This window comes from Ipomoea nil, unplaced genomic scaffold (genome assembly GCF_001879475.1).
Source record: "Ipomoea nil cultivar Tokyo-kokei standard unplaced genomic scaffold, Asagao_1.1 scaffold0805, whole genome shotgun sequence".
Lineage (NCBI taxonomy): Eukaryota > Viridiplantae > Streptophyta > Magnoliopsida > Solanales > Convolvulaceae > Ipomoea > Ipomoea nil.
In genome coordinates, this window is record NW_017617233.1 from 182615 (window position 1) to 204892 (window position 22278).

General features: G+C 39.0%; 5 protein-coding genes and 1 long non-coding RNA gene across 7 annotated transcripts; 4 read left to right on the plus strand and 2 right to left on the minus strand.

Annotated features, from left to right (window-relative positions):
• The first annotated feature begins 591 nt into the window (after positions 1–591).
• Positions 592–1953, plus strand: LOC109177821 (protein DOWNSTREAM OF FLC-like). The gene is made up of 3 exons (XM_019327293.1): positions 592–852; positions 1425–1757; positions 1791–1953. Exons 1-2 carry the CDS (start codon positions 699–701, stop codon positions 1754–1756), a joined length of 486 nt encoding a protein of 161 aa, XP_019182838.1. The 5' UTR covers positions 592–698; the 3' UTR covers position 1757; positions 1791–1953.
• Positions 1954–2789: 836 nt separating this feature from the next.
• On the plus strand, positions 2790–6217 carry LOC109177819 (type I inositol polyphosphate 5-phosphatase 5-like). The gene is made up of 9 exons (XM_019327291.1): positions 2790–2891; positions 3006–3080; positions 3173–3266; positions 3438–3542; positions 4386–4911; positions 4998–5191; positions 5489–5597; positions 5695–5843; positions 5945–6217. Exons 2-9 carry the CDS (start codon positions 3008–3010, stop codon positions 6168–6170), a joined length of 1476 nt encoding a protein of 491 aa, XP_019182836.1. The 5' UTR covers positions 2790–2891; positions 3006–3007; the 3' UTR covers positions 6171–6217.
• A 181-nt stretch (positions 6218–6398) lies between these two features.
• On the minus strand, positions 6399–7853 carry LOC109177820 (putative ETHYLENE INSENSITIVE 3-like 4 protein). The gene has a single exon (XM_019327292.1). It carries the CDS (start codon positions 7842–7844, stop codon positions 6423–6425), a length of 1422 nt encoding a protein of 473 aa, XP_019182837.1. The 5' UTR covers positions 7845–7853; the 3' UTR covers positions 6399–6422.
• Positions 7854–9537: 1684 nt separating this feature from the next.
• LOC109177824 lies at positions 9538–20303 on the plus strand. The gene is made up of 3 exons (XR_002053641.1): positions 9538–9548; positions 19666–19672; positions 20221–20303. It is a non-coding gene; the product is annotated as an uncharacterized LOC109177824 (long non-coding RNA).
• Positions 13217–16450, plus strand: LOC109177817. 2 transcript variants are annotated; one of them, XM_019327289.1, is made up of 6 exons: positions 13219–13372; positions 13596–14600; positions 14706–14783; positions 14859–15067; positions 15288–15511; positions 15607–16450. In XM_019327289.1, the coding sequence occupies exons 2-6, from the start codon at positions 13628–13630 to the stop codon at positions 16268–16270; spliced, it is 2148 nt and encodes a 715-aa protein (XP_019182834.1). In that variant the 5' UTR covers positions 13219–13372; positions 13596–13627; the 3' UTR covers positions 16271–16450. The 2 variants fall into 2 exon arrangements, with proteins under 2 accessions (XP_019182833.1, XP_019182834.1); XM_019327288.1 differs by having other exon boundaries at positions 13217–14600.
• On the minus strand, positions 16324–20853 carry LOC109177818 (acyl-coenzyme A oxidase, peroxisomal-like). Its single transcript, XM_019327290.1, has 7 exons — positions 20240–20853; positions 19479–19594; positions 17888–18768; positions 17234–17413; positions 16977–17143; positions 16781–16904; positions 16324–16704 (listed from the first exon to the last, which is right to left on the minus strand). Exons 1-7 carry the CDS (start codon positions 20728–20730, stop codon positions 16543–16545), a joined length of 2121 nt encoding a protein of 706 aa, XP_019182835.1. The 5' UTR covers positions 20731–20853; the 3' UTR covers positions 16324–16542.
• Between the last annotated feature and the right edge of the window lie 1425 nt (positions 20854–22278).

The following is a 22278-nucleotide window of genomic DNA, read 5'->3' on the forward strand; positions in this document are numbered from 1 at the left end:
AAAGTCAAAAGACCACGAGTGATCAATATAAAAGTTTAGAATTAAAAATAACAAAATCACTATAGTCAAACGACATCATATGACATTAACTTAGAATAGGTTCCATGTCATTGATAAAGCTAACAAAACGGGCCAATAACGTGGGCCAAGAAAACCTCAACCCAGCCCAACCTGCATTGTGTCGATGGTTGAATGGGCCAAACCCACCAATAATTTAAAAATAAATAAATAAAATAAGTCTAGAATTACATAGTTCTTAATTAATAAGACCATATTTCATCCATGACCTCATTTAGCTAAAAATAAAACAAAAATTAATAATATCTAAATGACATATTGACGGTAACCCGTTTTGACAGCTCTAGCCAATAGGGTGGGCAATTCAGAATCCGTAATTACAAAATAAAAAATAAATATAGTATGTTAATGTTTACAAAAGATCAACCATTTTGGACTTTTTTTCCTTTAAAAAAAAAACAGTTTGGACTTTTCAGATGTTAATTGGGCCTCAATATTTTGAAGGCCCAAATACTATTTCAGAACTTGAGCCGAAATGATCATTGCCGCCCGGCCCATCCCACACTGTCTCCATAAATGACTCCACCGACGCCTCTCACCGGCTCCACTCTCCGCCACTCACTGCTTTTCCTCTCCGGCAGAACTGAACCAGAAAGGAGGAGCAAAAACCCAGCTTGAAGATGGAAAGATTGACAGCGTTCTTTGCTCTCTGCTTCCTCTCAGCTACTATCGTCGGCGCTCACTCCTCCGGCAACCCTTTTCTCGTGAAGGGCAAAGCCTACTGTGATACCTGCAACTGCGGCTTTGAAACTACCGCCACCAAGTACCTCGCCGGTAACCCCTTCATCTCCCTTTCTCATTCCTTTGCTTCATTGCACATTATCATTCCGTGAGTTAAAAGTTGTTCTGATCTTGTGGGATTCCGTTTCTGTTTCCTTATCTGCTGCAAAAGAATTTGAATTTTAGATGGATCTTCTGAATTAGTTAGTTATTGTCCGTAAAAAGCGAAATTCCCTTATCCAGGCCTCACACCCACCCACCCTACTAGATAGTAAAAGGGTAGGGTAAATTACGTTGGCTTAGTAGTGCCCGTGCCCCACTGCATGGGGATAACTTCCACAATGGGAATTCTGAATCTTGTGATTAAAAGTCTAAGTTTATAGTTAGATTGCACATTAATGATTATATACACAATAATAGTGACTTAGACATATTTGGTGGAAGGACCGTGGCATAGAGTCCAACCACATTGAGTAACTTATGCTCACTTGCTAAGGCTGGATCTTATGTCTTCATCGTAATTTATTACCTAAGAACTAACTGAGCTGCATTGGATTTGGTGTAAAATTGTAAAATGTGCAAAGAATGCTAAGCTAGAGAATGGAATGAATGTATATTCTTGGCAGGGGTGACGGTTCAGATTCAGTGCAAGGACAGAAAGACCAATGCTCTCACCTACACCATCGACGGCGTGACAAACTCCGATGGAGAATACAACATTCTGGTGAACGGCGACCGTGGAGATAACCTCTGCGATGTGGTTCTGATGAAGAGCCCAGACCGCCGTTGCAGTGTGCCAAACAAAGGCCGTGACAGGGCCCGTGTCATCCTCACCCGTAACAACGGTATGGTCAGCGACATTCGCTACGCCAACAACATGGGCTTCACCACCACGGAGCCTCTGGCTAGTTGCCCCCAAATCCTCGCTCAGTATCACTTGAACGACGACAATTTTTAAGGAGGGAATTGAATTGGTTCGCTAACTTTGTTGTGATCCTAGTACTCTGCAGCTTGCTTTGTTTTATTTTGTTTGAGTGAGGCTTAAAAGCATCCTTATATCTATGTTATTAGTTGTGGATGTTGGTATCATTTCCCTATTTGTGAAACTCAATTTAATAGTTCGTTAAATTGATGTTAGTTTAAACTTTATTTTAATCCTGTTTGGTAACATAATTAGTTTATCAGTCAATTTTAGTGAAGCAGTTTTAAGATCAGTTTTTTAAGAAACTCATTCACTAACCATAGTGACGCTTTTGAAAACAGGTACGTGGAAGAGAGTAATTTTTTAATAGTATAACTTTATTCTATTATAAGTTGTTGGGATGAATGAGGTTATCAATAATGTTATTTTAGGGAGTGATTTTAATGTTGAAAAATGAAGTTTGAAATTAAAAAGGGTAATTAATTATGAGTGTAGGTACAAATTTGTTTAAAGCTTTATCAATTTGTATTCAAGAGTTAAATGCCACCATACAACTAAAACAACTTTTGACTAAAAAGAAGTGGAGTGATTAGAAAATCAACCCCTCGCGGTTAAGCATATTATACTGGATTTTTTAAATAAGTGCATAATTTATCATCATCCCAAAAAATAAAAGTTGTAATAATTAAATGCTAATTACCATTTTAATACATAATATAATGCACCTAATCTCCTAAAGATTTGGCGGCAAAATCTCGCGTCGCTAAACAGAACAAGAAAATTAGACCGAGTTCAAGGTTTAGAAAAACAAAAACCAAAAAAAAAAAAAAAAAAAAGAAGGAAAAAAAAAAAGTCAAACACAAAACACAACAAACAGAAACCTATGCACAAACAAAAATTCATAAAAAATTGACTTTCTTTTCATGGCCAGCTTTACTTTCCATTGGTGGATTTGATATATTTATTTACCATTCTTCTTTTTTGGTTTCGATTTTGGTAATTAAATTTAGGTTATTAATGCACGTATACTTGAACGCTGTCGCCGGCGATGCCTCCAACCTAAGGTAGGTAGATCAGGTCAGAAATCCGCCGCATGACTAAGGCCGCAGCCACCACCTCCGCCGCCGCCGGCTCCACCGCCACTCCCGACAAGGGTGACAAAAAGGAGGAGGTATTATATATGTTAGCCCTTTTCACTATTCTTAATTATATTTTCCTTTTTTATATGATGAATGGCTCTAAAATCCATTTTTTTAAAAAAAAATAATAAAATTTTTGGAAGCAGATATGGAACCCATCCATGGCGTAAATAACCAAAAAGCTTTTCATGAAAACGCCACCCTTCGCAAAAGTTTTTCAGGTACGTAGAGATCATGCAAGTCAAATCATATAATATATATATTCAATCTTTTTTTTTTTTTAATTCAATCCAATATATTAATTAACTCTCAGAAATAAGTAATAGTGCGACGATTGAAGGAGAGTGTAACGTTGATGATCAGCCAATGGCATCACGGCAACCACCGACCAAAACTACAAATTTGAGGTTTGAAGAAGACATGGAAACATGTTTTGTCGTCTTCCATTCCATTCCATTATATTCCCATGGGAAAGATATATGTTCAGTTATTGGTTTTTTTTTTTTTTTTTTTTTTTTTTTTTTTTTTTCTATGAAATTTTGATTAACAATCCAGTCAATGTGAAATGGGGATTGTAGGGTTTTCGTTGCAACATGGAATGTTGGAGGAAAACCTCCCACTAATGGACTCAACCTAGAGGATTTCTTGCAAGTGGAAGGCTCTTCGGACATTTATATCCTTGGGTATGTAATTAATTCAACTTTCATTCCATCCTATCTTGGACTATCCCTACATTGTAATCAGTCAAAAGTTTGAACTTGAAGAGTAATCATAACTAAGTTGGTTAGATTTTTTGACTCGGTAATCATAATATGATGTTTCATGTTTAATTCTATTCCTACTAGGAGCAGCCTTCTTGTGGTCTTTTGTCTATTAGAGGGCTTGTTAGTTGGCCTTTGAGCTTGTCAGCTATAGACAATCTACATTTAATATAGTCATTTATCTATGAGAATCACAAAGCAAATTTACCCTATGCACGTTGTTGGTTTTACGGTTTAGGGATAGTTGAATGGCGAGCCAACACAACCCTAAAATACTAAGTAAATAAGAGAGAATATTCTAGAGAAAAATAAAGCAAGAGTAACGATGTGTGCATTGAGATTGGAACCCTTTACCCTTGAAGAAGCAAGAAAGAAGAAATTACCTAATTTTTTTTGAACTTAGGAAAATTTTCAAAATTGTCATATCTAATTCCTAATAAAGAAAAGGAAATTTCCCTACTATCAATGGAAAGAATATCTGCATAATCTCCGTTCACCGCTTCTAGGGTCGATACTCAGTTAGGGACACTCGACTGGTCACTCTATCGAGCCTTTTGGCAGGCTGGACAGAATGCTTCTAAGTATTTGAACCACACTCGCCTCACCACCTAGGAGGACACTTAACTGAGTACCCTACTAGGAGTATCCATCACCCGCACACCCCAAATAGTGAATACTGATTTTATTGTCAAAATAGTGATTACTCTTTATCATCCAAAAAAAAAAAAAAGTTTGAACTCAATATCTTAGAAGATATGATTTCAGGTTTCAGGAAATAGTTCCATTGAATGCTGGAAATGTGCTGGTGATTGAAGACAATGAACCAGCAGCGAGATGGTTAGGGTTCATAAGCCAAGCACTCAACAAATCATACCACGAATCAATGGACTCCGATCCCACCGCCTGCTCCAAGCCCACAACCAATTTCTTCCACAAGCCATCGCTCAAACTCCTCAGCCGCAATCTCCGAGCCAACAACGCTCTCTTGAAGGCCTGCAACTGCCACCTCGATTCGCCACGCCGCCTGCGCAAACTCGCCGCCGACTCCCACCCCCCTGCCTGCCTCCCAGTCCGCGCCGCCACCACCGCAGCCGACGTCGAAGAAGACGACGGATTCTCGCCGGCGGTAGAGATCCCCGGATCAGTTGGTTTGGACTACAACCTCATTGCAAGCAAGCAGATGGTTGGGCTCTTCCTCTCAATCTGGGCACGCAGAGAATTGGTTCCGCATATTGCCCATCTCAGAATCTCCTATGTCGGAACAGGAATCATGGGATGTCTGGGCAACAAGGTTCTTAGCTTGTCCAACCATGTTTCGACAATATCTATGTACGCCCGCCTGACTCTTATCCATTAATAATGTTTTGTCTCTTGCAGGGCTGCATATCAATAAGCATAACAGTGCACAGAACACACTTCTGCTTCGTGTGCTGCCATCTAGCTTCCGGGGAGAAAGAAGGAGATGAGTTGAGAAGAAATTCCGATGTTACAGAGATTCTAAAGAGCATCCACTTTCCCAGGATCTGCAAGAACCCAGATCGCGCTTTCCCAGAAAGAATACTTGATCATGAGTAAGGTTTAATGCTCCTAGTACATATACACATTCAAATCCAACATTTTGTTCATATTCTATGCTAACCTACCCGAAAGTATGCATTGAGTTAAGCATGTATTATAAATTTAGCTGACCACAAAGAATTAAACCAGTTTAGATTGTCCATGTATGATCTGCTTAAATTTACAAGCCCGACTTCACCTTCGCCCCATCCGATTAAATCGAGAAGGCCAATAGGCAGTTTCCATGAGAAGTTAAACTTAAAACCTTGTTGATACCAAGCCAACAATCCAACTAACGAAATTGCTTGTAGCCGCATAATATGGTTGGGGGACTTGAACTACCGGGTGTCGCTTAGCTACGAGGAGACAAAGAAGCTGCTAGAGAACAACGAGTGTGACTCTCTGTTGGAAAAGGATCAGGTTAATTAGTTACTTGTTTCTCCATCTATCCTATGTCGTTTTTGTGTTCCTTAATTTGAACAAATTAAAACATGTTTTGATCTGTTAACACGTACAGCTGAACATGGAGAGAAGAGCAGGAAGAGTATTCAGCGGATGGAAAGAAGGAAAGATAATGTTTGCTCCCACCTACAAATACACTCTCAATTCAGACTCTTATGCAGGAGATACTGTCAAGAACAAGAAAAAACGCCGAACCCCCGCCTGGTCAGTCATTTATGATCGAGTAATATTACATGTACTTTCATTTCATTTTTGAAGCTCGTTATATTGTCACATGAATCAATCGAGACGACAATGAATTGCAGGTGTGACAGAATACTATGGCGTGGGAATGGCATTGAACAAGTATCATACGTAAGAGGGGAATCAAGATTTTCTGATCATAGACCTGTTTGTGCTGTGTTTACTATTTCTGTGGAAATGTTTGCTAAATCTTCAAGATATCGTAAGGGCTTTTCATGCACTGGTAGCGCTCTGGATTATCAAGAAACACCTACCAAGAGACAAAGCAGCTGCTTCTATGAGTTTTAATCTATATTCTTTAATTTGTATAACATATATAGTAAAAATTCTTTGATTAATTAGCTCCTTAATATAATCCCCAGTTTAATTTGTACAATAACCATCTTACAACACAGTAAAAATAGAATATAATAAGCCCGCACAGATAGCTCAGTCCCTAACAGTCATAATATGGACTTTCACTTTCTTATGATTTATTATGACAGTAAATTACGTACAGATACATATAACATCATGTTCCTAGTAATGAAATTAAAATTTTTAGTCTCGATCGATATCATCGTATGCTAAATCCCAGACAGAAGTTGAACCAGAAGTGGAAGCTTCATCACTTGGCATGGGCGGATCATACCTAAACTGTTGTTCTGTCATATTGTCGGTCAAGAAGTTCCCAGCGCCGCCATTGACGAACTGGCCGTTGTATTCATGGAAGATTCTCTGAATATCCTCGTTGATCCAGTCTGGGAATTGGCCTGTATCTATGCCTCCTTCTCCTTCTGTGATCAAGCTAGGAACGACATAGTTTTTGCCGAAATCAAGGTTGTGGTCGTCGCGATGGGGACAGATTTGTTGGTGCTCAGTTCGCGAAGACTTGTCGGGGAATCCGAATCCTGGATCGCTCTGCGGGCACTGAAGATTCTGACACGCGTACAGTGGGATAATCTCTGTCGCGATTTCTCGTTCGAATGTGCACTTTCTCTTGTCGTGCGTCAGAGAAGAAGCTTCTTCTTCTTCTTCTTCTTCTTCTTCTAGTTCTGGTCCTGGATCAAGCCGGAGGGCTTTCTGGGCGAGTTTGATGAGGTCTTCTTCTCGGGTAACGATTTTCGACCACGTCGTAGTATCCTTTGCGGACATTTTGTTTTGCAGAGATTTGGATTGTTTGACGAGGCGTTTCATCCTGTCTAAATCTGGGGACATGTGTTTCAAGATTCCGGCTAAAACGCTGATTTTCCAGGCTTTTTTAAGGTCATGGGGCTTTTTGTAGGGTGGGGGGCCGTGTTCTTGAGCCATGCCTTGATCGCCCCACCAGAGCTCTGTTCCGGTGGGCCACCACGGCGGCGCTAGCCCTTTCTCTAACGGGAACTTCCGCTGGGGAGGGAGACAGTGTTGCATTAGGGCGGACATGAGGGAGCCCAGAGTGGTGTCCTGGAGATCTTGGAGAAGGTAGATGAAGCTGGAATTTGGGTCGCCGGAAAAGTTTGTGTCTTCTACTAATCCGACTAGTTTTGGGAGGTATTCGGCTATGGCCGCCGGGGCGTTCTTCTCGAACTTCACTTTCTCCTTCCACCACTCTCTCAGACTTTCCGACGACCCCGTCACCGGCTTCCCCTTCTCCGGCACGATCCCGTACACGAACCCTTGCCCTTTGCACACCTCCATGATCTTCACCATGTACTTGAGAACCGCGTCTTGAGACCTCGCCATCTTCTTCCGCCGCGACGCTTCCACCTGTTTCTCCGACGCCGATTCCTCGTCGCCGTCGTCTCCCAAAATTTCTTTCCCGGCCGCCGCCGCCGCCGCCTCCCGGTCGCCCTTGAACTTCTGCATGCGAAGCCGGTCCTTCCACATCCGCTTCTTCAGATCACGGTAGCTTATCTCCTCCATTTCTCCTTCTTCTTCAAGAGTCGTCTCCATGTCGCTCCCCGGACTCATGGGATCAAGCTCTCCATGAAACCTCACCATCTTCTATAACTTCAAAATCAAAGATCTAAAAAAAAAACAACAGCTAGAACTTTCTGATCGAATTGTTTCCTTATAGCAACAGTCACGATATACGAATTGAAATTAAACGTCCGAACACATATGTTGGATGAACTGAAGAGGCAGTAGTGTGTATATATATATATATATATATATATATATATGCATGGGAATGGCGGTGGGAAATTGAAGAATCATCATTTCAAAGCAATACAAAATAACTATTGCTCCACTGCTTATTTAGGAGTTTATAGCTTATTTATTTATTTTGAGTTATAAGCTCTTTTTAGTAATGTTCTCAAAATAAGCTAGTAGTTTAAAATAAGAGTTTATTTTGCAAAATTATCTGTATGTATAACAACGATCAAATCACATCATCCAAGTAAATTATATTAGAAAAGTTTAGTAAATGAACTGGATTAAAAGAGTATTAGTAAGAATTAAATTCGTGACTGGTGATTTTATAATATGAGAATTATGTTATACTTACACAGTCCAGTGAGAATTCTCGATCTTTCAGATTATATTTATTATATATTTATATATTATATGTAGGTGTAATGTAAGGTGGAATATATAATATATTAAGAGTGGGTTGATGTGTGGGGAAGGGAGGAAATTGTGGAGATGGTTGCGAGTTGTGCTAGCTTACTGCTTACGTGCTTCATTTTGAGGTTGCATGGCATGTCGGACACATACGTTGGACCAGGGCCGTATTTTAAGTTTTGGTGGCCCTGTTCTAGTAAATAAATGTGGCCCTACCAAAATCATAATTTTTAAAACTAATACATGCAAGTTTTGAACCTTTGACCTCCAAGTTAAATTACAATAAATACACATTCTTACCATCTCTTCATAAAACCTTTAAAGTTTAATTGAAAACTTTTTAATTTTTATTTTTAAACTAGCTAGGTAAAAATTAAATATTGAACCTCTAAATTTTGGGGCCCCTCTAAAATTAGGGGCCCTGTGCGGTAGCCCAGCTTGCACAGCCTAAAATCCGGCCCTGCGTTGGACTCTGGATTTCATGTGAGTTTAAGTTGACTGTTTTGGCACAGTAAATGCTAGTTTAGAGAGATGGGAAATTGTAGAAAAAATAAGATATAATATATAAATGGAAACGGAGGCGGTGGATGGGGGTAACCCATTTTTCATCAGCACTGACCAAATTCGATTGAAGCCGACAAACTATTGTCGACATAGGTATACACCTTGCAAGGTCTACAATCTTCATATGTATAATTAATAATTTGTTAGTGTTCATTTTTCATGTTATATACTTATATGCATATTTTATTCCATATATGTTCATGTTGGATTACTCCTAGTAATTAAAACCAACAATATTATAACAAAAAGAGTCTTCGCTTCATATTTACAAACTATTATAAATAAGTAATGTTTATATAATGTATATTATCAAGTAATGTTTCCCTAATGCAAGGTTAAGTTACATAAAATTGCGACTTGTAAAGTAACTAAATAAATTTTTGTTGTACATATATCTCATATGTTATTGAAAAATAACAAATATTGGAGTATAGTACAAATATAGCAAAGTGAGTGGAGCACTAGAGTAGAACGCAACAAGCAAAGCGCATAAAGCCACAATTAAAAGAATCATATGTTAGAGTTACATTGTTTGACACTTAAATTTTGATAAATATTGATTATTTATCAATATAAGTATATTTGAATATATTTATGGATGATATTGATATTATCTAATTTGTTAATTAGATAATATCAAACGAGTTTGAACTTATCAAAACTCTCTATCCTACCGCTATAAATATGGCCTTTTCACTTCTATGTAATCACACATCTTAGGAAAAATCATAGAAAGAACTCTGTATCACAATAAAAATGTGTGTGATCCTGAAAGTAAAAGCCCCTCCTCCTCCATATGTTGATGCATGTTGATCCAAACCTCTATTGAAGATCAAGCCATTTGAACTCGGGAGCCCTTCAAGAAGAACAAGCTATATATATATACAAGCCCTCTTTGAAGATCAAGCCACTTGAATTCCGGAGGCCCTTCAATGGTGGAGTGTTCAAGGCATCCAATTAAAGAATCAGAGGACCATCCGGAGACTTGTACCCACACCGCATTAATACTCAATGTAACTCTAGAATTTTGAATTCAATATATATTTTATTCCATTTTCTTTGTTCACATTACATATAAATATGATGCTTATAACTTGGATGTACTATCATCATAATTATTAATTAATAAAAAAAATACTTCACTCCATTAGACGTGGGTACCCGTAGTGGGCACCCGCACCCGGTGGGGGTGGGTTCTGAAAAAGTCCACCCGATGCGGGTTGGGAGTGGGGGTGGATGGAGAAAATATAAGGTGGGTCGGGTGATGGATGTAGCCCTCCCCCACCCACACCCGACCTATTGCCTAGTAGGTACACTGTCGAATCACGTGTTCTTATTTGATTTTGTCTTTGTTCTTGATTTCTTGATCCCGTTTTACCCAACAAACTTAATTTAATTTGTTGTTTGATGATAGTTTTCTAGACCAATCAATTAAAACCACACACCAAGACTAATCCCGAATTCCCAATAAAAGATAATTGTGTCACCTTATCCACGTCCAATGAATAACTTAATTTGTTTGTTGTGGCAAATTATGTTGTGCATCTATATGCACCATGCAAAAATGACGTCGTTGCAAAATGCGCGTCCTACTTTAAAAAAAAAAAAAAACCTGTTTTGATTCCCAGTAACAACATTGCGTTGTTCATTTTTCAGTTCATTCATTATGAATTTGTAGTTATGAAATTATAGATGTGTAGGTATGCAATTCTGGATTTATAGTTATGAAATTATGGATGTGTAATTATGCATAGTGTAATTATGCAATTTTGAATTTTATAGTTATGAAGTTATAGATGTATAGTTATGCAATTCTGGATGTATAGTTATGAAGTTATAGATGTGTAGTTATGCAATTCTAGATTTATAGTTATGAAATTATGGATGTGTAGTTATGTAATTCTGGATGTATAGTTATGAAATTATGGATGTGTAGTTATGCAATTCTGATTTTTTATTTTTTTAAGTTAGACGTCAAAACGATGTCGTTTTTGCATCCGTATGCACCACGGATGCACAACATAACGATTGTGATTTGTGTCCATTTACAAAAAAAAAAAAAAAAAAAAAAAAAAAAAAAAAAAAAACCATTAGCCTTTATCGAAAAAGATGGAAAAAAAAGAGAGGAGAAAAAATAGTAAAAAGTGGAATTAAAGAAAACACATCACATTTTTTTCTTTATCATCATTTGACAGGAAACTAGGAAAGATATAGGTGCTTTAAGGATTTTTAATTTTTTTTTTACATTAATTAAATTGGATTAAGATTACGATATATATATATATATATATATATATATATATATCATTTCTCTTCTGATCTTTTCTTTTTCTTTTGGCAAAAGCTCCCATGAACCCACCCCTTTTCTGATCTTTCTCTTTTGAGCCTTTGTAGTTTTGTTTTGATTATCTTTCTCTTTTAGCAAATTATGCCTTGATAGGCTTTTCTCTTTTTCTAGTTTGTCAAGAAATTCCACATTTCTAGCACCCAAGAGTAAATATCCCGCAAGGCTGCAAGTGCATTCACAACTCTATTGTGTTATTTAAAAATGTGCATCAATCCAACTTCTCATTGTCTTCCTCAAGAAGATTTTGTAATAATCCACAGTGAAATCATAAACGATCCATGTTCCACGTAAGTTGAAATCCCTTAACAATTCTTCAACCCTTATTAGTTTCTAACACACTATAGCTAGCTATCACCATTACAAGTGAAATCCCTAGCCGTTCACCTAACCCATCATGGGTTAGTCCACAACTTTAGCTTTTCTATTGAGGCTAGGTCTTGACACACTCGTTAGTATTTAACTTAATATATTGTTTGTGGACCTCGTGGTAGCTGTCTGTTGACCTTTTCAACTATAAACAATTTAAATTCGTTTTACCTCATTATTGTAATCATTTACTGGTTATGGTCATAAAGCGATCAAGTTTCACCTTCGAATAGCGACTACAGAATTTTTGATAAATCAAAGTATTTAACTTAATTAGTTCATTGATTCTGAGGTTTATTCTAATGTTTTCTATTATTACATAGAGTTATTGCATGTGTTTTATATTTGTATTAATTGGTTTAGTGCTTAGAGCATCCACACTAGTGGATAATATGGGGATAATGTCATAACAATTATGTTGGGTGGGGTTAATAGAAAATGTGGAGTGGAGTTATTTGAGGAGATATTTGTCCTGCAAAACACAAAATAATGTCAGAAAAAAAAAAAATAACAACACAGATGCTGTGCGCGTTTGCGCACAGCCAAGTGCCACACGGGCGCGTGCACTACACGCGCCCGTGTGGCGCGTCAGGCGCGCTGACAGCGCTGTCAGCGCGCCTGACAAAGGCTTTATTTTAAAAAAAAAAAAAAAATCAGTTTTCTATTATTTTTTTTTCTTTTTTTCTCTCCCCTCCCACATTATCTTTCCTAATCACTCTTACATTATCCCCTCATTCTTCCCAATTGATGTGGATGCTCTTATTGTTGCTGAGTCGTAAAGTGACAATAAAAGATTGTGACAGAAAAAGAAAGAAAAAAGGAGAAATGGTGTGCATATACTCGAATGTTAATTCAGCTGAGCCCTAACAACTTTTAGACAGTCCATAAATTAAAGAAACAGTATAGTACTATATTATGCATAAAGAATATCCCTATAATTTATTGTATATTTGTTAAAAAGATAACAAAGAAAAAAGGAATATCCAGTCAGCAATTTACTCTGCTAATATGATTTTTGAAACATCCACTACAAGATCTGCACCACCTCACATGGCAGGCTGCTCAGCAGATTAGATTCACTGTCACCCCACCTCCTTCATATTCATAACCATATACTAATGTCTCCTTCATCTCAGTTCAAAAGAAGAAAAGTTAAAAAAAATGGTTTTTCTTATTTTTTTTTAACATAATATTTTTTACCATAGGGGTAAATTTCTTGCCCCAATATCCATACGGACTTAGCTCATCGGTTCAGTAGATAGTATTTGGGAGAAAAGATCAAACTTTGACAGTGTTAGTGTGGTTATAGACAGATTTATTGTGCGGACCAACCTTTGGTCATATCTGCTGAGCTATTGAATCACCATAATTTACATAATTCCTGAGTCGGGCCGGGGTGTGATGAGGAGAAAAAAGAAAAATAAATTTGAATTTTTTTTTTATATTATTAATAGTAGTAATTGGGACCATTAAAGAGAGTGTACTAGTGTAGTATGCTCACATTTCAATGCTGTTTCTCAACAGTCTCATTCTTCTCTCTCTCTCTCTCATTTCCATAATTCCATCTTTCTTTCTTTCTTTCTCTGCGGTGGGTTCTAGCTGTGTGTGAAAAGGTTTACTGAAATGCATGGGTTGGATTTGGGAACCCAGACAAGAAAGCCTTTCTTTTTTTGCCAATCTGATTAAGGTTTGCTTTTCTTAAACTTCATTCATTCACCATTTCTTGGACTCCATTGTATGCTTTCTCTGTTTGCTGTGAAGTACTGAAACAAAAAAAAAAAAAAAAAGGTTTCTTTTTTAGCAATCTTTACTTTACTCTAATCTCCTGTTAGGGTTTTAATCTTTTGTTGGGGAGTTTTACTGAAAAATTGTGGTGTGGGGTGCTGAGAATTAGTGGGGAAATGCTGCAGATTTTAGGTTTATGAAGAAATAGAGAGGAATAATGGGGGGAACAAGTTCAAAGGGTGAGAGGAGTGAAGCTTTGAGATTGTGTAAGGAGAGGAAGAGATTCATCAAGAATGCCATAGATTCTAGGTATGCTTTAGCGGCTGCCCATGTTTCCTATGTTCAATCTCTGAGAAACCTAGGATTTGGTCTGAGGAGGTATGCTGAGGCTGAGATGTTGATAGAGTCATCTGTTTCAGCTTCAGTCCCTGACATGGACAAAACCCCCTCACATTCCTCATACCCATCACCCTCACCATCCCACATTGGTGGTGGGGTGTCCGATTCCCCGGTGCCCAACGAGAGCCCGGTGTCGCCCCTCACTACTCGGATGAGTTACATGAGGCTAGGGGGGACTGGTGCTGTTACTGTTCGGATGGCGCCCCCTGTTGTGAATGGGTATGTGGAAGAAGGTGGATTCGTAATGCCACCGCCCCCTCCTCCTCCTCCCGAGTCAGGGTATTCTTGGGATTTCTTTGAGCCCGCTGATGATTCCAAGAGCTTTAGGTTTGTGGCGCATAATGATGGTATGGGAATGAGTGAGGAAAAGGATGACGACGATGTTGGTAATGGGGGTCAAGAAGAATTCATGACGCCCAAATCTGAGCCTAGACATAACGGGCGTAGTAAATCAGATTTGGATAATTCACATTTCACACCCGAGAGGACAGACAATAATTGTCAGGAGGCAATTGAGAACGAAGCTAACGATGATCATCGAAGCCAAGAAATGGGAAGTAAAGATGGTCTACAACCTTCTGGATCAAGGGGAGATAATAAGTCTTTGGTGGAGAAAGATGCGCGTGCACAAAGAGAGGATCCTTCCGAGTTCATAACACATAGGGCTAAAGATTTTCTCTCTAGTATAAAAGACATTGAGCATCGGTTTACAAGAGCATCAGAATCTGGTAAAGAAGTCTCCCGGATGCTCGAGGCTAACAAAATTCATGTCGGATATTCAATGGCTAAAGGTAACTCTTTCACATCCATTAAATGATTTGATTTCGAGTCAATTTTTACTTTGCACTGCCATTGCTTCTTTCCATTCTGCAATCTAACGGAATTCATTTTTTCAGGCAATTCATCGGCTTCACTCTCCCTCACTTCCATTGGCACAGTTTGCTGCCGAAGAGGAACCAACAAAAATGCTGGTGGTAAGTAGTACCTTTTTCAGCTTACCTGCTAAAATTTTAAAGTAATTACCATAGACTAATTCCAATTATATACAGAAGGGGAGCAGCATGCAACAAAGATTATTACTTGGAAACGGACAACATCTTCGAGATCATCGTCATCAAGAAACCCTCTTAATACAAAGGATGACAATGATGATAGTGGAAGCGAGTTTGTTGATGATTTCTGTATGATTTCCGGAAGCCACTCGTCCACTCTCGACAGATTATATGCATGGGAGAGGAAGCTCTATGACGAAGTGAAGGTACTAAACTTGAATCCCTTCATACAATGTTGGAATATGATCTAAAAGAGTAAAAGTAGGTTGGGTTATGCCGTTATGGTCTAAATGTACCCATGCTGTTGCTTCCAATCTTACAAATTTTCTCTAGAGATGTTTGAGTTTCACAGGAAAACTACACGTGACATGTTTATGGTTATATGTGTCTTATGTCTAGCATTTGATAATTGTCACTACTCTGTAGGCAATCGAGTCAATTAGAAGGGATTATGATCGAAAGTGCGACCAGCTAAGGCACCAATCGGCAAAAGATCTTAGTGCCCAAGTAATTGACAAAACCCGAGCAGGGGTAAAAGATCTACATTCACGAATCAGGGTGGCGCTTTACTCTGTAGACTCAATATCAAAGCGAATCGAGAAAATGAGGGATGAAGAATTGTTGCCTCAACTTTTGGAACTTATTCAAGGGTGAGTCCTTTTATTCACTTCATACTGGAAAATATTTTTGCCTTTCTTGGATTCTGAGCTTAGTACACGAACCATAACTAGCGGACTCTATGCAGGTTGAACAGAATGTGGAGAGGCATGCTTGAATGCCATCACACTCAGTATATTACTATATCCCTAGCGTACCACGCCAAAACTTCAACTGGCAGTCCGCGGGGAATCACGCAAAAGCAGATTATGGATCAACTGCTCGATGAAGTGGAGTGTTTTGGCTTGAGTTTTGCTGATTGGATCAACAGCCATACGATGTACGTAGAAGCTCTTAATGCCTGGCTACAGAACTGCATATTCCAACCTCGAGAGCAGGTCAAGAGGAGAAGAACCTTTTCACGACCCCTTTCCCCACGACGAGGAGTGCCTCCTCCAATATTTGTTTTGTGTCAGGCCTGGTTATCCAATATTCAATCTCTGCCATCTCGAGAACTCAACGATGCCATCAGGGCCTTACTGTATGACCTAAGCCAGTCAGGCGAACACCACCCGGAGGAACAACACAAGAAAGAAACAACTGTTGATGCTACCAACACCGGGGAAGGGAAGAGCAGCAGCGAGACATCATCAGACTTGAACTGCATACATGCGAGCTTGACAAGAGTTCTCAACAGGCTGACAAAATTCTCCGAGGCTTCTCTGAAAATGTGTGAAGATGTCAGGCAGAGATGCGAGATGGCTACAAATGCATATGTGAACTATAAACCACCAAGATCTTTCAGCATATGAAACCCTTCAAATCTTTATTTATGAAAGTAGATGTCTGCAACTATAAACACCTGTAAATCAAAGTACTGGAAGCTTTTTCATGCATAGGATATGATCTTAGTGAGGAATGGATGGTTGTGATTTGTGGAACAGAACACCTATTTCATATTAATGCTAAATGATACACATCTTTCTATACAAGTAAAATTTTCATTTTATCCAACACTCGGCACAAATTAGGGTTGTAAAACTTGTCTGAGGATGTATGGTGGTGATAGCCTTGTATGGGATATCTAGAATCCAGCATTGTGAGCATACTGTGAGTACGCTTCTTCTGCATCCTGCAAAGCGATTGGAGCGCGTATAACATACTCGGGTATATCAAAGCCATCTATGAGCTCCTTTGCGATATTCCTAACTTGGAAACACAGATATTCCATCAACTTTTGAACTGCCTGCAAGGTTGAAAAGGTTGAAAATATCAGGCATTCAGACACTCAAACAAATGGGAATCAATCTAGCCTGTAATACCTTAGCTTTGTTAGGAGCCAGGTAATCCACATTGCGATAAGTTCCTATGTCATTCCAGATTCGATCCAAGGCATAAAGGTCGCAGACGAGTTTCAGGGCAGCACGAGAGTTGGCATTAGGACAACTGCAATGGAAGCCGCAGTTAGACTGTTCTGTCATAGTAAAGAGAAACCACAAAAAGGTGAAGAAAAGGTACCGTTTTATGGCTTCAATGAAGTTTTCAAGGATGAAGGACTCAATGTGGGACTCTGCGAGCGTCAACAGATGATTTAAGCATCTATTCCAAGCACCAAAGCCCCCCAGGGTCTTCAAGTGCTTCTGAAGTCGAACAGAGACACCTTGAAGCAATCGTGATGTACGATACTGGATTATGGGAAGACATGTATACTGTAAGATACAGGAATTGAACCAAAGAAAGAACATTCTCTATCAGACAGCTTAGATAATGCTCACCCTAAAAGCATCCAACTGGAAGTTTGGATCTCGCAAATGGTCTTCACTTTCCCACCTAGCAGTTACTGGGTTAGGCTGAGAGAGATAAGAATTCATCGACTGTCTTAAATAGTTCCATGTAACTGCAAGTGTCCCACCTTTGAACTTCTCCCTATACTGCTTCAAAAGAAATCCTGCTACCTAGGTAATGAAGCAAGCCAGAGTCCAGAATTATTCATTTAGGGAAAACTCTCTTAACAAATATGTTAGCTTACAATAAATAATGTCTCTTTTTATTTTATTTTTTACTTTGTGTACGTGAGTTCCACCATCTCTAACACAAACGCGAGTTCCTAATGAAGAATAGAGCTAAATTTGTTATTGATTTATGGAAACACCAAAAATGAACAAATGTATGAGATAAAGCTAGTAATATGTTCTGATGCTTTGACACATTTCAAACTGCACTACAGCACTTAAAAGGACAAATGCTGATCTGTGTCTCCCCACTTTTCATTTTCTCCCCTGTAACATCATAAAGTCAATCACTCAAGTTATTTTATCCACTAGAATATTTAATGTCATTGAGTTGTTAATCTTATTTTTCTTTTCTCCCTTTTTTCATGTATTAAAGTTGTAGAGCTCTTACTCAATGGAAAGACGCCTAGCTAATACCTGCTGTAGAAGGACTGTGTTGTCCCCTTCAAATGTTTGAAATATGTCATGGTCATTCCTCAAATCACCAAACCGATTAACAGCAGCATAGCCATGACCTCCACAAGATTCTCTGCATGTGTTCAATGACTTTGCAGTGTATGAAGTGACATATGCTTTAAGCCCTGCTGATAGAGCATGGACATCTGCCACCAAGTCTTCATCATGAGATTTCTTCATTTCAGTATACTTTTCTATCAGATGTAAAGATGCAAAGTGGAATGCATAAGCTGAAGCCAACATTGGCATAAGCTTGTGCTGGTGAGACTGATAATCTAGTATACTGACTTCAGGCTGTTTGGGAGGACCAAATTGTTGGCGTAAAAGAGAATATCTGGTGGCAATGGTGACTGCCAGTTTAAGGACACTAACTGAGGAATATGCAAGCCCCACTCTTCCTCCTACAAGTTCTCCCAATGTGGCAGCAAATCTTTTATTGATTGAAGGAAGGCTGCTTGTGTATTTTCCATCCCGTGACACATCTCCAAAACGATTAAGGAGATTATCCCGGGGAATTCTCACTGACCTGAACCTTAATGCACCATTGTCCACTCCATTCAACCCAATTTTTTTGCCACAATCATGTATTTCGACTCCTGGAAGAGTTTTGTGAGTCTTCTGATCCCTTATTGGAACAATGAATGCATGAACACCCATGTCAGAGACACCATTTGAATCATTACTTGGTAAAATCAATCTCGCAAAAACTGTTGCATATTTTCCATGAACTGCAGCATTACCAATCCACCATTTAATAGCCCCATCATTAGGTGTGTCTATAATGAATTCATCCTCAAGTTGATCATAGGTGGCAACAGTCTGAAGGCCTTGAACATTTGAACCTACCCAGGCCAACACATAAAGATAGATCAGACTAGAGACAACAAAACTTCATATTTGAAAAGGACAAGATAAATTAATTGATACTCCTTTGTTAAATATATATGTGCATCCTTTTTTTACATGCCCAAAGAGATTGAACTTCCACTTGGTAACGGAATTTTCTATATCTCTAAAAGTTCAAATTAACTAAAAGTTATCAAATCTAAATTCAATGTCTCATGCCTATATATTCAAACTATTTCAGAAACACCAACATTTAGCAAATATACAATGAGATAATCAAACCAACTTAAAGCATCGATGTTGGGTGGATGGGCATGGATTTATAGCTTACAATAGCACCAGAAGGATCAAAAGTTCTTTTTTTTTTTTTTTTTTAAATGTTTGATAAGTGGAAGATTATAACATATATTAGGAAAAGTCTGACTCTTGTGTGTATAAACAAATATGAAAACAAAATCTGTCCAACTCCAGACCTTAATCATATCATCAAAGGAATTGCCAGAAAGAATATCTTGGCAAACGCATGTGAGAAACAAATTTGTTCTACTTAAAACCTTGTTTATATTGCCAGGCCATTCCCATGTTAAGTAAGAAATGAATTCAAGATGCTATCACAAACATCAAAACATCTTAAACATTCTGTCAAAATTATATTCAAGAAGAAAAAGAATAGATTGCTGAAACTGGACAAGAGGAAGAACATTACCATGATGAAGTTCTGTCATCGCAAAGCAACCTGTATACTCCAGATTGTCTATACCTTCAAAGTATTTGTCCCAATGTTTCTTAGTTCCCAGATTGAGAACAGAGCCTCCCCAGAGACTGCAGCGAAACTCTAGTCATCTAAGGAATTTCACAAAAAAAAAAAACGGAAGACAAAAACAGAATTACAGATGCTATGTCCAATTGAACTTTGGAGTAAATTACAGCTTTGATGGCTCATTGTCCTGGTGGGATGATTCACATACACCCACACACACATAATTTGAATAAAACAACTACTTGGAGCTTGTTCTCCACCAAGATTTTTTTTTTTTTTTTTTTTGAATATGAGTAATCAAGCTGTTAGGCATGAGAAAGCAGTATTGAATACAAGCTTCTAGAACTCCAAACACCCTGATTTGGCATGATCCATACATCTGAGGCATAATGAATTTGCAAAAAGGATATCTTATGCAGCTGGAATGCGATGAGTGATTTAAAAGCTATCTTTGATCTTATGCTAAGTCACTATGTATACGGGTTATAAAGGCACAAGGAATCAGTATCAATCCTCTACTATACCAAACACTACAGCTATAGATCAACAAATACAGCCAATAGGGAATAGAACACTTAAAACGAATGTGGCATAGGTAGGACTAAGCAAACAAAATATGAAGTAGTTGTTAAAAAGCAGTACTATTATACTTATCTCAAACCAACGCCATATTTTCTAACAATAGCAGAAGAGTGAGCAAATCTCACCTGTACTGAACACCCATTTTGATGGCAAGAGATACGTCAACGGCCCCAACAGCCTCCACAATAGCGAAATACTTACTAGGCTCCTCCACCACGTACCTGAGCGGCCTTACCCCGGCCTCCCGGACCAGACCAGAGAGCTGTCTCATGCACAATTCCCGGTGCTCATCCTTCAGAATATCCAGCGGCGTCTGCAGGCCCGGCCTGGAGCTGAAGTACTCGTACACCTTCTCCTGCAACTCCCTGTGCTCCCCCCTCAGGTACACCGACAACTCCTTGGTATTCACCGTCAGAACCTTCGCCCTAGCGGCACACGTCAGCATCTCCAGGCGGCTGTCCGCGGAGTTGTCCAGGAACGTCGCCGGCGTGAGGTGCATTGACAGCCGTCGGATGCGGCGGTTAATCAGTTGCGTCTCCTCCCGATTTTCGTCCTCCGCCGTGCGATTCAGACGTTGCGACGTCATCTTCCGATGATCCATAGCAGCGCTATGCATCTACCGAACAGAGTGGTGTGTACGGAATTATTGTACGGTTCCGCAGAGAGAAGTAGAGAAGCGATCGGAGAAGAAGGAAGTGACTTTTACGGCAAATTAAATTGGATTAGTTGAAATGGAGAGATTAGCAGCAGGTTAGTTGCGACGGAACGATATAGTGACGTGGCTTTAGGCAGGCTGCGCACGTGGAGAGACGACATTGGAAGATGGCTGGTGTGACACTCCCTATTTATTTCGGCGCGCAGTTGAACGACAACGACTCATCAGGGCCAAAATATGGTCCGGTTCTGATTCGGGAAAAAAAAATATTATGAACCTGCTCGAACAGGTTAATGAAATCATTAACCGCTCACATGGACAGCTTAATTAATAGAGTGAAATTTAAGAACAATAATTTGAAATTGAATCTTACTAACGATAATGTGGAAAATTGAAAATAACCTCAAGCAAGGGGCTACTTATGTGCAGTAAACAAATGTCTAGCATATGTTATCAGTTGAGTTATCATAATTTACATCTTTTCAAAAATTCTGTTGGGTAGGGGTGTTGATAGTACTAATTTCTTCGTATATGTATGCTGTAAGAAGTAGCATAGAGTACTAGATACGGTTTCGTATATGCAATACTGAAATACGGTCGCCCAGTGTTAATGACAGTAGGTCGGGAGCCACCGAGTGGGCGCCTGATTTCCCTTCTCGTCCCAAAGTCCCCCTTACCGTAATAAATGCGAGTATTTATAGGAAAATTGAGGGGGACAGGCATCCGGGTTACCAACATGGCGGACACGTGTTCCGTATATGCCGGGCAGGCATGGGCAAGGCCCGCCATTGACACGTAAGCCCCCTAAAGAGGTTCATGCATGAGCAATCACTCCGGAGAGTAGATCGGGTTGTACCGATCGGGCGACACCGGTCGGTCCAGCAAGAGTGTGTTGCATCCAGACCGTACCGACCTGAATATAGGGGGCCCAAGTGCTACACCAGGGAGGTATATTCCGCTGTGGAGGTCCTCGGAGTTAATAATTCAACTTTTAGGAATAATGAAATCATTATCCCCTATTAAGTTAATGATTTCATTTTCTTTTCATTTTGAGTTTGTTTGTTCTAGGACAAGTTCTTCATTGTTCTTGCTCTAGAGGCCGGTAAAAGTAGTAGATTGTATCCCGACTAATCTCCCTTTTCAATTTATTGGACACTCGTACCCTGAAAAATTGTAGATAATGTAAATTACAGCCCCAAATACTTGCACACAACAAGGCCACCTTCTCTTTTTTAGTCTTTTGTAGATTTTGAACACTATCCCATGCGATTGCTAACACAACAAAATTTATGAATTTATTTTAGATTAGTTGACCAGTTGAATTATGTCTCAACAAGGCCACCTTCTCTTTTTTAGTCTTTTGTAGATTTTGAACACTATACCATGCGATTGCTAATACAACAAAATTTATGAACTTATTTTAGATTAGTTGATCAGTTGAATTATGTCTAGTCTAGAGACAATAAAAGCCTATTATTAGTTGGAAGGATGAAATCAAACTCTTATCAT